The sequence below is a fragment of the Caloenas nicobarica genome, chromosome 10, assembly GCF_036013445.1.
Source record: "Caloenas nicobarica isolate bCalNic1 chromosome 10, bCalNic1.hap1, whole genome shotgun sequence".
Taxonomy (NCBI): domain Eukaryota; kingdom Metazoa; phylum Chordata; class Aves; order Columbiformes; family Columbidae; genus Caloenas; species Caloenas nicobarica.
The window spans coordinates 9,656,933-9,670,132 of record NC_088254.1 but is presented as its reverse complement, the minus strand read 5'-3'; the positions used below and the strand labels follow the sequence as shown (position 1 = coordinate 9,670,132).

The 13,200-nt window shown below is 42.8% G+C and overlaps 1 protein-coding gene across 1 annotated transcript in view; it reads right to left on the bottom strand.

Annotated features, from left to right (window-relative positions):
- The window catches only part of RFX7 (regulatory factor X7), a 46,279-nt gene that overhangs the window by 22,564 nt on the left and 10,515 nt on the right, over positions 1-13,200 (bottom strand). The window contains 1 exon segment of the mRNA XM_065641909.1: positions 3,227-3,260. Coding sequence (XP_065497981.1) covers positions 3,227-3,260 — 34 coding nt within the window.

The following is a 13,200-nucleotide window of genomic DNA, read 5'->3' as shown; positions in this document are numbered from 1 at the left end:
CAAAGGTTAAATAATTTGCTCAAGGTCAGGTGGTTTGTTGGAAATATGATCAAAACAGAAATAGATAATACTTGAAACAGAACCTGTTATTCTAAAAAGCTGCTAATAAATACATTTGATATGCCCTAGCTGAACAGAAGCAGAAACATATTTCAGGTGCTAAATATTCCAAACAAGCCCTAAAAACACATGGCAGCTTTATACTGACGGTGTCCAAGCACAGCTGCCAAAGCTTCACAGAGCTTCTGCCTGTCTCCTGTAGGGCCAACAAGACAAGTGACAAGAGCCCGAGCCACGTTGCTTCATCAGCTCCTGCCCACCTGCACCTGCTCCAGCCACCAGCAGCATCGGTTTTCATGGCTCTCTCACAGCACTGACCTCTTTTCAGAGGACTAAGGGAACCTTAACCTTCTTGCTGAGCACTTATATGGAACATACCATTTTAAACAGCAGGTTCAAGAGTTCACTTAGTATGTGGCAACAAAAATAACAAGCGAAGTCATAAGAGAATCTACTGCTAGACATGTTTACTACAGTTAAAAAGATGTTATAATGAATTTTTAATGGCTGTTTACACCACAATTCTTGCTAATTATCTCTTTTGGATTGCACAGCATACAATGATTTTCTTATGATCTTCCAGAAACTGACAGTTATGTCAGAATGTAAGTGGTGCAGTATAACAAATAAAAGGCAGATAACTTTGGTCTCTTGTATGAGTAATTGCAGTCCCAGTGCCCTTATACTAGCTGTTTTCTGTAGTCCTCTGCTGCCACAAAGTCTACTGCCATCACCTCTGTTTCTTCTTCCTATTTCTTTCTTTCTCGCTATCCTGTGTTGAACGAGGATATGTATGTACTAAAGAGCATTTGTGTGCGGTTCTGCACACTGTGGCTCTGACTGGTGCTACCAAACACAAATGGCAACAAAGGTAGTCTGGTTTTTGTCTCTATTGGCGTTTTTTTGTTGTTTTGTTTTGCCAGCAAACTGATCAAGTTTAAATGCTTTAGTGTCTTGTCAGCACCTCCCAACATAACTGAAAGCTGGTCCCAAATCTCCTTACAGTAAGAAGGGAGACAAGGGACAGACATTGTCCCTTTATGCATCATGAGGCTCGATTCAAAGGCCCTGGAAATGTTTCTATCTGAACCAAACACGTAAGAATGTGTATTTAAAGGAAATGTTCTGACCTGCCCATAAGCTTGGAGTTGGATCCTGCAGGCAGCTGGTACCTCAGTCACAGGACCCTCTGACAAACCCATGACATCCCACAAAGAGGCAACCTGCTCGTGTCCCTTCTGCAGCACAAAGCTGGACAGCTCTGCAAGGAAGCTCCACGCAAGTTATTTGGAGCTATGTAGTCACAGCCTTTTACTTTAACATAGTTTCAGATTCTGCCTTGCAGCTCACAGCTTTCCAAAAGCACGTGAAAATTCAGAAACCGTTTTGCCAGAATCCAGCTTTTTATTTCCTGCAACTATTCTGGTCTTGGATTTTCCTTTTTAAACTACCTGAACAGCATTAGATCTACCTTTGCTAACCTAGAGTGGCACTGTTGACAGGGCTCCTCTGAACTCATCAGCAGGCCAGACAAGGCTGCATCTGGAACAGAAAATCAGACCATCAGGACACTGCTGCTCTGTTCCAAGTCAAGCTACGGAGACTGCTTTGATTCCAAGAGCACTATTCAGAAAAACAGCACATCCTTCCAGCGGGTGAGACCTCCTAGGTCCACAAATCTGCAGAATTCAAGGCAAGAATAGTCTTAGTGTAATTCAATTTTCTCAGATTTCCAAGAAGCAGATGACCAGTTAACCTCTTACTTATTTACTCCCTCTCCAATGCTACTTAGGAACACCTACCCCACTTCCCATTTTGCACTGTGGAAAAACCTCATGTTAAAAGAGTTTTACAAGTGCAATTTGTCCTTTTGCCACTGAAGACTCACAAAAAATTTAAGATCTTCAGACACCTGCTTTGTGTCCACAAATGTCAATGAGGAATAAAGTGGACAAAAATGACATTTTTGCATTGCTATTTTAGTTGGATGCATCCAAGAATTTTTAAGCATAGGCAAAACTGGGTTTAAAGTTTGTTTGCAATACAACAATACAGCTTACTTTAAACCGCTTACCACAACGAATTAAGACAACATTTTAAGGAAAGAGAATTCAGTGCCATCTGAATTAGCCTTTGATAAGATGACTTTAAGGAGTATTCTTATCTAGCTCAGCCATACAGCTGAACAGATTCTATTTGATAGTATCCAGATGGTTGTCTTTGTCATCTTTTTATCTTACCCGCTGGTAGTTCTGGATGAAGTGCTGAAGGTAGAAAGTCAGAATAAGCAGTCCCTTCCACCTCAGACTCTGATTTAAAGAAATTCACAGCCTGCTCACTCTTAAAAACAAACAAATCCTCTTTCTGAGTTAGTGCTCAATATGTGCTTCCTAGAAATAATCTCTTATCACTGTCTAGATCCTATTATTTTAATGCACAAAGGAAGATGACGTTTATGCATTGCAAGGGCTTTCCTTCTTCAAAAAAATATGATCTCTCTTTCCTAAGTAGTACAGCTGACCTAACAACAGGATCTATAGAGTTACATATTTCTAGGAAAGTACCTGAGATGATGTGCACATTTTAAAGTCAGCAAGTTTCAAAGACAACACAAAAACAAACACTGATAATTATGACACCTGCAAGATTTTCACAGACCACGACATTAGTCTGCCAGGTTTTGTGCAAACATGCAGTTCTATCTTGTTCATTCCTTAAAATGTAGCACTGGCCATGAATTAACTATTTCAAGGAACCATCAACAAAAGCAACAATAATTGTCATTAAAGGTCTAAGGAGCAATGGAATTGAAGACACAATTAGCTTCTTGCATACTCTGATCTGTGCAACAAATAATCTTGCATTTAATAAAATCACGCTTACAAAAGCAGTAAGTCACCTTTTTGTGCTGTATCTATACTGACAGTTCTACAACCAGCAGTCACTTGCTGCTGGCAACGAGAGGTCAATACTTTCATGGAAAACAAACACCAAACATACATCTTGTCTCTTTTTGGCAATTTTGGACTAATTTTGATCACATTTAGTAGCAGTACCTTAAAGCACTGCTAAGGAAAGGCTTCATAATAGCTGTCAGTCTCCAGAGTCATCTATTTTGGTCTTGCAGTTTATTAAATATTAAAAAGCATTCTGGAGTTGTACTTACCAAAATGCAGTCCACTTTAGATTGTACGGTTTTGCTAGACGTGAGGGAAGAAAGAGAGAATAGAAATCTTGAATTAATCTAAACAGCAATGACAAAAATATTACATATTAGAATTTCTATCACTGTACTACAGGCTTAATCTCCTGCTGTGAAATATCCTGCTAGTCTATGGAAGAATACTCCTCTGGCTATTTTTTGTAGCAACTCATCCTAAACTTAACTGTTTGGTAGAATTCTTGCTGTTTTGCTCTTTTATATAAGAACTGTATTTTTTAAATGAAATATCATTGCAACTGGGAGCTATTATCCCAAGTTACAAAGCAGCCAAGATGGATGTCGTGACTTTTATTGTAAGCTCTTCCACAATTCAGATGCATTTTACTTGTTCATCTGTAACACAATTAACATCCTCCTCTCCCCACGCTCCAGTAAATCCCACCACTTCAAGGCATTTATTTCTAGTTTTCTGAAGAGCTCTACATAGCAAACAATTGGTATCCCACAGGCAATTTAGGAGTTTTCCACGTTAGTCTCATTACCTCTCCATTGGCTTATTAAGAAGACACTGGGTGGGGACTGCGTTAAAGCATGCCATAAATGAGCTCAGTACATGTGCCAAGGAGTGCAAATAGTACGGACCTTACTATACTTCATACAAACACACCCATAAGCAGCTTTTGTGTTTCTTAAGGGTGCTGGATTTCACATGCTTGGTCTGACTGCATTAGCTGAAGGCATTTTATCATTGTTCTGACGAGGAGCAGGAGCTTTAACATGCAAAACCCAATACTCTTTACTGCTGGACATCTACTGAACAAGCACTAAGCAATTGTTTTCGGAGTTCAGGGAGTGATTCTTTCCCTAGTAAAATAAAACGTAATTCAATCTCCTGTTAACACAACAAAACATCTCATTTCCAGTTACTTTACTTTTGTACAGGTGCTAACACATACTTGGTCCTTCTTTGTATGGTATCTGATGGATACACTAAAATCAAAAGTAATAAACAAGCAAAGTGTCTGCTGGTGATAGGAACCAAGGCCACTGAATCAGCATCTACTGCTGCATTAGATGCTCCAAGAGGCAGAAGCTCAGTTGTCCTGCTTTGCTACATCACCTCATTTTGAAACTAGACAGTCTAAAAATCTGTTCTGCAGGAGCTTCTGATACTGATGCTCCTTCCCACACAAAAACTTCATATGACAGAATACAATAAAAAAATTTCAACAGGTAAAAATATATGACAAATCCACAAAGTAGATACATCAGCAGCCATTCACTTCAGGTGACTTTGTGTAAGACAAGACCATCCAATGGGTGGACACTTGGGAACACCATGGAGGGAGTAAAGCAGAGCTGTTGGGGAATTGTGAGAACAGGGAATGCTAGGGACAGTAAAATGGGAGCTTTTCCTTGCCTGGGGGAAGATGCTCACATCTACCGCAGGCACTAGACAAGGGAACCCAAATGTCATCTCACAGTCCTTGTGCTGCTGCAGATCCACAGCCTCTACTACAAAGCGGCACTCATGGCAGCAGGCAATAGGGTTCAGGCATATGTGCCCATTTTTGTACCCAAACCTTTCCTAGGGCTTCACAGATAGCTCAATGCAGAACAGGATCATAGAGGATGAGGAGATGCAGGGTACGAGCAGCTCAAACTTAGTCCAAATACAGCCTGTACTCTACAGACTTGGAGATGACATTGCGCACTAGGCTTTTCAGGAGAACATGCTTCCGCTAGCACGGCTTCCCATCCTGCTAGGTTCTGCCAAACTGCAGATAAGAGTGCCCATTTGCATTAATATCTTCTTCTTGCAAAGACAAAGAGGCAAGTTGCCAGGAGACAGCTGGGCAGGAGACCCCTGGAGCTGTCCTTTTATCTCCAAATATCAGTCTGAGTCATTAAATGTAAACTCTCAAATTTAGTTCAGGCTCTCCCAGTTGTGACCTCTGCTCCCACAGCACCGATCAACAGCGTCAAGAAGACACAGCAGAAGAGAGAGCAATAATAAGGCTCCCTGCAAAAGCCACTGTGTTTTATGGGGACCCTCAGTCCCACGGTCTCCCAGGAAATGTGCATTGGCTGCCTTGGGTCTGCAGTGGAAAGCATCACTAGAAAGCCTCCAGCCCATCTTAGCAGCCTCAGCTTTTGACTTAACCTTTTAAGCCCAAGACCACTGAGAGAATCTTGAAGGTGACTTTGAAGGGTGCAGTAATTTAAGCTCCTAAATGTTGAAGTCACGTTTGCAAACTCCCGAAAGTATTTTGGGGAGACTGGGGCGGGGGGGGGGGAGCACGGAAAATCAGACTAAAGCATTTCCTCAAACTGCTCTTCTATCTTATGCCAAAGTATGCGCATCTGCTTTCCCTGACCTATTTATATATTTCTACTCAAAACAGCCCCATTTCCATGGCCCCGATGTGGCACAGGCAGAATGAGGAGTGTGTTCTCTCTCCAGGTGTGCAGCTGGCTTTACTTTGCACTGAGGGAGAAGGGAAGGAGATGTAATTTTTTTTTTTCAAAGTGGCATAAAACCAGATACTGCCAACCTTCCTCTAATTAAGCAATACTTTTCTTTCAGGAATAGGTAGCTGAGCTATGTTGAGCAATATGGGACTATTGTATTACAAGAGGTGGCAGAATTCAGTTGCTCTGAGCACATCAAGTATTTCCTTAAAGCTGCAAACAGTGGAAGCCCGTATAACCACAAGAGATAGAGAAGCCTTATGCCTGTGAGACCAGAAAGAGGAAGGTGGTTGGAAGGGGTAAAAGAAAGCCCTCAAACTAATTAGCTACTGCCTAGTTAACTCTAAGCCTTCTCCAAGCCCACACAGCCACTGAAATTAACCCTTATCAGCATTCCAACTGCAGATCATTCACTCCCCATGAAAGCCAGCAGTGTCACAAGGAGGGGACCTCCTAGCCCCAGAAGTCCCAAGGGACATGGCTCTCATCATTCAGGCACTAGCAGTGGGCTCAGTCCTCGAGTGGAGGAGATGTCAATCTCAGCGATGAGTCCCATTCAGCCAAATTCAGGGGACAAGTGGAGCCACAATTTATTGTGCAAAATATTGTAATGGTTTGACTAGGTGGTCAAACCCAGGAAGCCCAGAGTGATTTTTTCATTATAACTTCCATACCAACACTGAGGTTGCCACAGATACTCTGTATCCTCTTCAGTCCAAGACTGCAAATATTTGCATAAACTGGAATACCCACCCAAAACCAGCCTCTGTGGCTGTGTTTCGTGTGCTTGGTACATTTTGGACAGCCTGGGGAAAACATGATTTCTGCCAAACGCTAATGCAATTTATGAAAAGGAACCACTTTCCATCACTGCTAATGGCTCTGCCATTCATCACAAAGCCAGGATCCACCTCCTGACCCAGCAGCTAGGGTTCCCCACTGCAGGGCCCCCAGTTCCCACTATTCATGCATTACGCTACATTATTACCTGATACACAGGACACAGTAAGAAAAGTTGCAGCTAGAAAGGAAAACCCCAGTGTGTAGTTACTTATCATCAGCAGCGTTAACTAGTTACCATCTCAGCTAGAAAACCACCCACCCTCTCAGACAACTACTCAAGACAGAGATGAGGTTTATCAAGTTTTATTATTAAAAAAAGCTTTCTCTGGAGAAGGGGAAAAAACAAAACCAACCCAACCCATAAGTTTTTCTCTTTTGAGAGTTCAGCACAAGACCAGCAACAGCTCAGCACAGGTTCGGCTAAAGAAGAGCAGCTGGGGCTGTTCAGGGCCACAGGGAACCCCCCTCCAATGGTGCCCTCCTGGCCCCACATACCACCCAAACCTGGTATGGCGACACACTGCTGCCCTGGTATTTTTACTCAGATATCTGAAAACAAGCCTTCTGTATGAGAACGATACTCGAGACAGCAGTTAGAGCCGTCCACCAAGGAAGAACTATTTCGGCCACACAGCCTTTTAAAAATTACACAGCCCTGAAAGCCTCCATTTCCCACTGCAACAGCCATTCGCCCACACAATTTCCAAGGGTGGTTTGTCAAACTGCTTAACAACAGGGTCTACAGGTAGTCTGGAAAGGCTGCTTCTGCGGGGAGCAATACCACAGGAGCAGCGCTAGCCAGGCCTGTGTCTCCCAGGCACGGGTGGTATTCGGGTGTTGGTGGCACCCAGGGGCTCTTGTTCCTGTGCAGTGCCCTGCTGCCTCTTTGCCTCTTGCAAAAACCCAGTTAGCTACCGAGGAAAGCCAGCTACACTCCACTACTAAATACCGACAGTGACAGCTTCGGCAAAGCCATCTTCCTGAAAGCCACCTTAGGGAGGGTCATTATTAAACTGACCACACATCCTTCTGGAAACATTCAACATCTCTTCCACAACTCATCAGGCAACATTTAAAAAAAAATATTTATTTACTCCGCATGCTGTGAGGAACCACTCAATAAAAGGATTACCAACCCTATTACAGTAAGTGGTACTATCAGAAACGTACTATTATCACATCCTTATCACGACAAGCACTGTGTCCCAGCGGTGCCTGCAGGATTCAGCCCTTAATTCTTAATCTTACTGAATTAATACTTCTCTTTCTTAGACTAACAGGTCTAAATATATCTTTATATAACCTTCCATTCAGAAGCACAAAGAAATGTTAAACTGGAGCCAAGGATCATCTAAGGAGAAAATTACAAAACAGCCGCCTATGTGTGCTGCTACTCAATTAACATCTTAACATATGCCATGTTACATTGTCTGGCTTGGCTCACGTTGATAAAGAAGTAAAATGGCTGTAAAAGCATTTCAATTAAATATTTAGAAAGCAGAGCTACAAAAGGTTGAAACATGTTTGAATTAGCGAAATGATGACTATATATACTGCTCAGCTAATGGAGTAAGAGCCTTTGCTAGCACGGGTTACAGAGACAAGCAAGCATAGCCAGCCCTGGCGCCCCAGAGGCAGGACTCCCACCCTCCGGCAGGCAGGACCCCAAAATCAGGTGGCTTCTGATGCCACCTAGGGGCTCCGTCCCCACCTGCACTCCTCTCTCCCCTGGGGACAATGCCATGTCACGCCCTGGGGACAAGGCACTTGAACCTAGCACAAACGCAAGCAGACAGAAGCAAAACATTTAACACAAGACAAATTACATCTTCCAGTATTCAAATGCAGATGTATTCTTACTCCAGATAGAAGCTACAGGGACCATAATTGCATCTTGGAAGCACTTGAAGTATTTTTATTTCCCTAGCACATAAAAATAGCCAGAGTTGTGTCCACTGGAAATGTGGAAAAGTGTCCAGCTCCCAGACCTCAAAAAGTAAAAAAAGCAAGCATTCACCAATTTGTAAATATCGGCTCTTTCGGCTTGAAGGCAGACTCCAACTCAATCCAAGTCAAGACTCTTCTCAGCAGAATCAGGAAGCAACAAGCACAGCAAGCAGATAGAACAGTGCAACAAGGCCAAGCTGCAACCATTCAACCTTCCCTGTAACCTAATCCACCTCCGTCCACTTGCCAAAGAGAATAAGCCGGACCGGTTTCCCACCAGACACAAGGAGGAGCAAGGCTGCACCACAGTGCTGAAAAAAGTAATAGTTTAGCGTGCCGCAACACTTGAGTTACTGCAGGTTAAAATTGGTCAAACACATTACTTCAACACTTATTACTAAAATAAATGCAATTAAAATATTTCATATAGGATACAGATTTAATCCTTTCACAATTTCTGACACTATGATGATTTTATGAGTATTAAATAGTGCCAACTATAGAAACAGCTGAACAAAGAATGAAGATAAGGCTGCTAATGAAATGTCCAAGCCTCAAATGTAGCCCATTGTAAAGAACTGCCAAGAAATAATTAGCCAGCAGACATCAGAATACCTATGTCTGAAATTTAGGTCTATAAACATCTCTTTTAGCTCTCTGAAGAAATCTAGCTGTATTCAACACTAAAGACTTGTTCCGCAATTCTTAAAATAACCGGGAAGAACTTGTAACAATCACACACTGCCAGGTGCTCTATTCCAGCTACAGGACAGTCACTTAAGTTCTAGAGCGTTTTTTACATTTATTTGAATACAGTATTTTGCCATAAGTTATTTTAATGACAAAGAAAATGCTTTTATGTAGTTCTCACCCTAGTTCTTTCAGCCTTGCTCTGAATTAAAATCAGTGCATATTGTTATATTCAGGCAGGACTTTCTATTCCAAGGATGCAATGTCCTCTGTACATTCTGTGGGGAGATAATATGACTTCAGGGGAGCTGCATCCTATATTTATTACTAACAATCTACATGGGGCACTGCAGGGCATTGTTCTAAGATCAGTCTGCAAGGATCAATTGCCTAGAAAGGCTAAAAACAAAAAGCACAGGGTGATCTCAACAAAATTACAAGAAGACAGACTGCTCGAGTAGGAACTTAAACTGTGTTCCACTAAAAGCAAAAAAGAAGGGATGCAGTCACCAGATAGGCAGGTTTGTGGCTAAACGGCAAATCATCCATTGCAACGGCTCACATATTTCACAATGAAAACTTCTGTTTTTAAAACTAATTATGAAAAAAAAAATTACTGGTTGCTTCTGAATTCAGTCTATAGATTGCTAAAAGATCTGCTGGGGTATTTTCAGCCATGGTCAGCAGAGGCCTAACCACAACATTATTATTTAAGGTTAGTATTTCTAGAGGGTCTGAACTGGAGATGCTACAAAGCATGATGAGATTTTTCTCAAGCCTTTGTCCCACATAGCTCTAAAAAAGGACATCTAATGAAATTAAAGGAGTGACACTCCTCAGCAGCACTTCAAAAAAAATAAAAACCAGGGGCAGGGGGAAAGCACAGCTACATAACACATGAGCACAAAGGTGTTTCACCTCCATGCCTGTGGAGCCACCAGGATGAGGAGGACGGCAGCACCTCACTGTGCATCACAGCCTGCACAGGGCACAGACCCGGCCCTCTGCTGCCCTTCCCTCCAGAGACGGTGGCTACAGACAGCTGAGGGCAAAGCGAAACAACACGCTCACGAGAAAACAGGCATGGTTCTATACTCTGCTTACATTTAACACGCACCCATAAATGTGCAAATCTGTACAGGATTGTGCTTCTTGCACATAGTTACACGCAGCTCAGCTGAATCCACTATAAAAGCTTCCAGTGCGAGCAGCTCCACAGCAATGCTTTCCTACTGCACGCGTTTCCCAACACGAGTGTAGGTGCACGGATGGCAGATTGAAGCCTGCTGATAAAAGGCGCGTTTCTTCTTCCTTTCTCATTGTTTCCTTTGACATTTCCATGACCCACAGCCATGCTAGTTACTTTCTGCTAAGAAACAGGTTTGCTACTGGTTGTACCACTTCTGCACCAATCTCTGGATCTGCATTTCTGCTCCTCCTCCCTTTTCTCTCATGGCTGTCCACCACAGAGCTCCTCTGCACCCTTTTTTTCCACTTGAAGAGGAACCTGTACCCGAGTGCTGACCTTGGTAACTCCCAGGGGATGCAATCCTTGCAACCTCTTAGGTTTCCTCATGCTGAGTAATGCCCTGAGTATCTACAAACACCTTCCAAGCATCTGCCTAGTAAAAGGGTCACTTTTTTGTGCTAGATGGACACGGAAAAGCAACTTCTTTTCCTGACCTGTGCCACGCTGCTCGCTGGCACATCGCATAACCCTACTCCAGTCCTTGACTTTTTTGTAGAGGTGTAAAATTTAAAAGCTGAATGTATGCAGGATGAACATGGCACTGCTGCCTGATGGTGACAGTCATACAGCTTCCCATCTCAAAAAATTCCTCCTTCTTGTTCAGCTGCCACAGGTTCTTTCAGGCCTCCATCCTTCAGCCTTGCACCTGTACCCTGGGGCATCTGTCGCTCACCTCTGCTTACAGGCTTCGACCCACGCCAGGCACAGAAACTGCCCGGTCTCTGCAAATACTAAGCTGCGAGCAGTCAGAAGTCTCTTGCCTACCTCAAAGGTCCATTCATCAAATACTAAAGTAGTATAAACCGTAAGTTTTCCACCCTCTGTTTCTGAGGGTAAAAATAGTAATCCTAATGGCATCTTTTAAAACATTTTTGGTCCCCGAACTAAGATCTTCAGAAAAATTGCGAACATGTGCTACTCCAATTCTCAAGGATTTAGTTTGGGAAGTTTGAGTTCCCATTGCCTGCAACCCAGGTGAACTTTAGTTTACTTTGCAGACTCAAGAGCTTGTCTAAACCTGTACGCTGCACTTGCTTAAAATTAAAGCTGCACAAAATTTAATTAAGTTAAAGCCGTGTCAGTTCATACCTACATGCATCTCTTTCAGTCTGCACCTACAAAGCCGAGTTTGAACACAGCTGCACTCACTCTTAGGTGGTAGCTTAACTGTGTCAAATGAGCATCTTGCACGAGCCTGCACTGCAGGACCAGGTGCCGAAACCCAAGATTACATTCACCAGCTCTTTGGCTGAGGCAACCAGCAGGCCTGTGCAGCTTCACAGCGGACAGAACAGACAACTCCACTGCCAACGATGCATAAACTACAAGCGTGGGGCAGACGAGAACCATCCACTTGGTCACCTTCACTCCACCCATTGCCTCCTCCACTGCTAGGCTGCCTCTGCAGCCGTGATGAATGAACAGGCGAGTCTATCAGATTATTTCTTTCCTCTAAAACCTAATTTATTAATGTAAACTATGAACAGCAGGCATCTGACCAGCACTGAACCTCCATCTCCTTGGAACAGAGGACAACGTATGCAGCCAGTTCATTGCAGGCAGCCTGTGCTACACTTGGCTCTGCCAGCCCATCCTACCTCTGTAGGCAACCGAGTGGGGACACGACTAAAAAACTGGAGAATTTTGCCATTTTCTTCTCAAGTATCATACCTACTTTGTGGGCATGATGTTGTCCATAAACATTTTGATACCTATTTTTAAAGCTTTGATATTGTCATGGTTTTCTTTTAAAAACATAGCAGAGGGCACGTGACCTGCCTTCGTGCCAAGTACTGAAGCCACAGCCACACAGGTCACTGAGTTTAGTACCCTTATAAGACAACTTGCAGAACATCTGCATGGATTCTTTACTCATAATATGTCCATTTCAAACATTCCCAGGATGTCACACCACAACTTACTTAGGAAAGTGCTCAGAAACAGAAAAGGCTGTCTTTGATTAAAGAACAGATTTCAGAAAAACTGCAGTAAACTTCTGACTTTCCAAAAATCATAGCGCCAGAGAATTATATTTCAGATAGATGCAGACAGAAACCTACTAAAACAATATTCCCTGAGAGATAAGTGCACTGTTAAAATTCACCTGTAGGCTGCAGCATGTAGCTGGCTCACATCTTTCAGCATCTAACAATTTACTGATCTATGCTTGTATGAAAGTTTCACACTAATGTTACCCACAATTACTTGTCTGATGGGTCTTTCCAGAAGGAGACATTGTCTGAGAGCAGTACGGAATTGATCAGCCTGGATTTTAATTCCTGTGAATCACATCATGCGTAAACATGCCAGTGAGAGAGCAGATGTTTGCATTAAGGGAATGAAAATGTCTTTTCCTGATTATTAACACAGTTTGATTTCAATTTTCAAGGTGAACTATATGCTGCTTGGCCACTCCCTTACTAAGCTGCTGAACTAATCAAGCCAAAACTGCAGCTCGCCTCTCCAAGTTCGATGAAGGACCATCTCTTCCAGAAGAATACAATCTACTCGAGCTATCTTCTGATCCTACATTGGGCCTAATTTGCCACAAAGCTACTGGTATTTGAAGTATTCAGTGGTAACTAAGAACTTTTCTGAAGTGACAAGAATCACCGTGAAGTGACAAATAACAATTATTAGGTTCTGTGCTGCAATCATCCATTATAAATATTTTCACCCTGAACATCTGGAGCTATTGACTGACAACATCCCAGTACATACACGTGTCTAAGTGTTCACAGAGAGAGGACTTCCACACACTGAACCACTGTACATG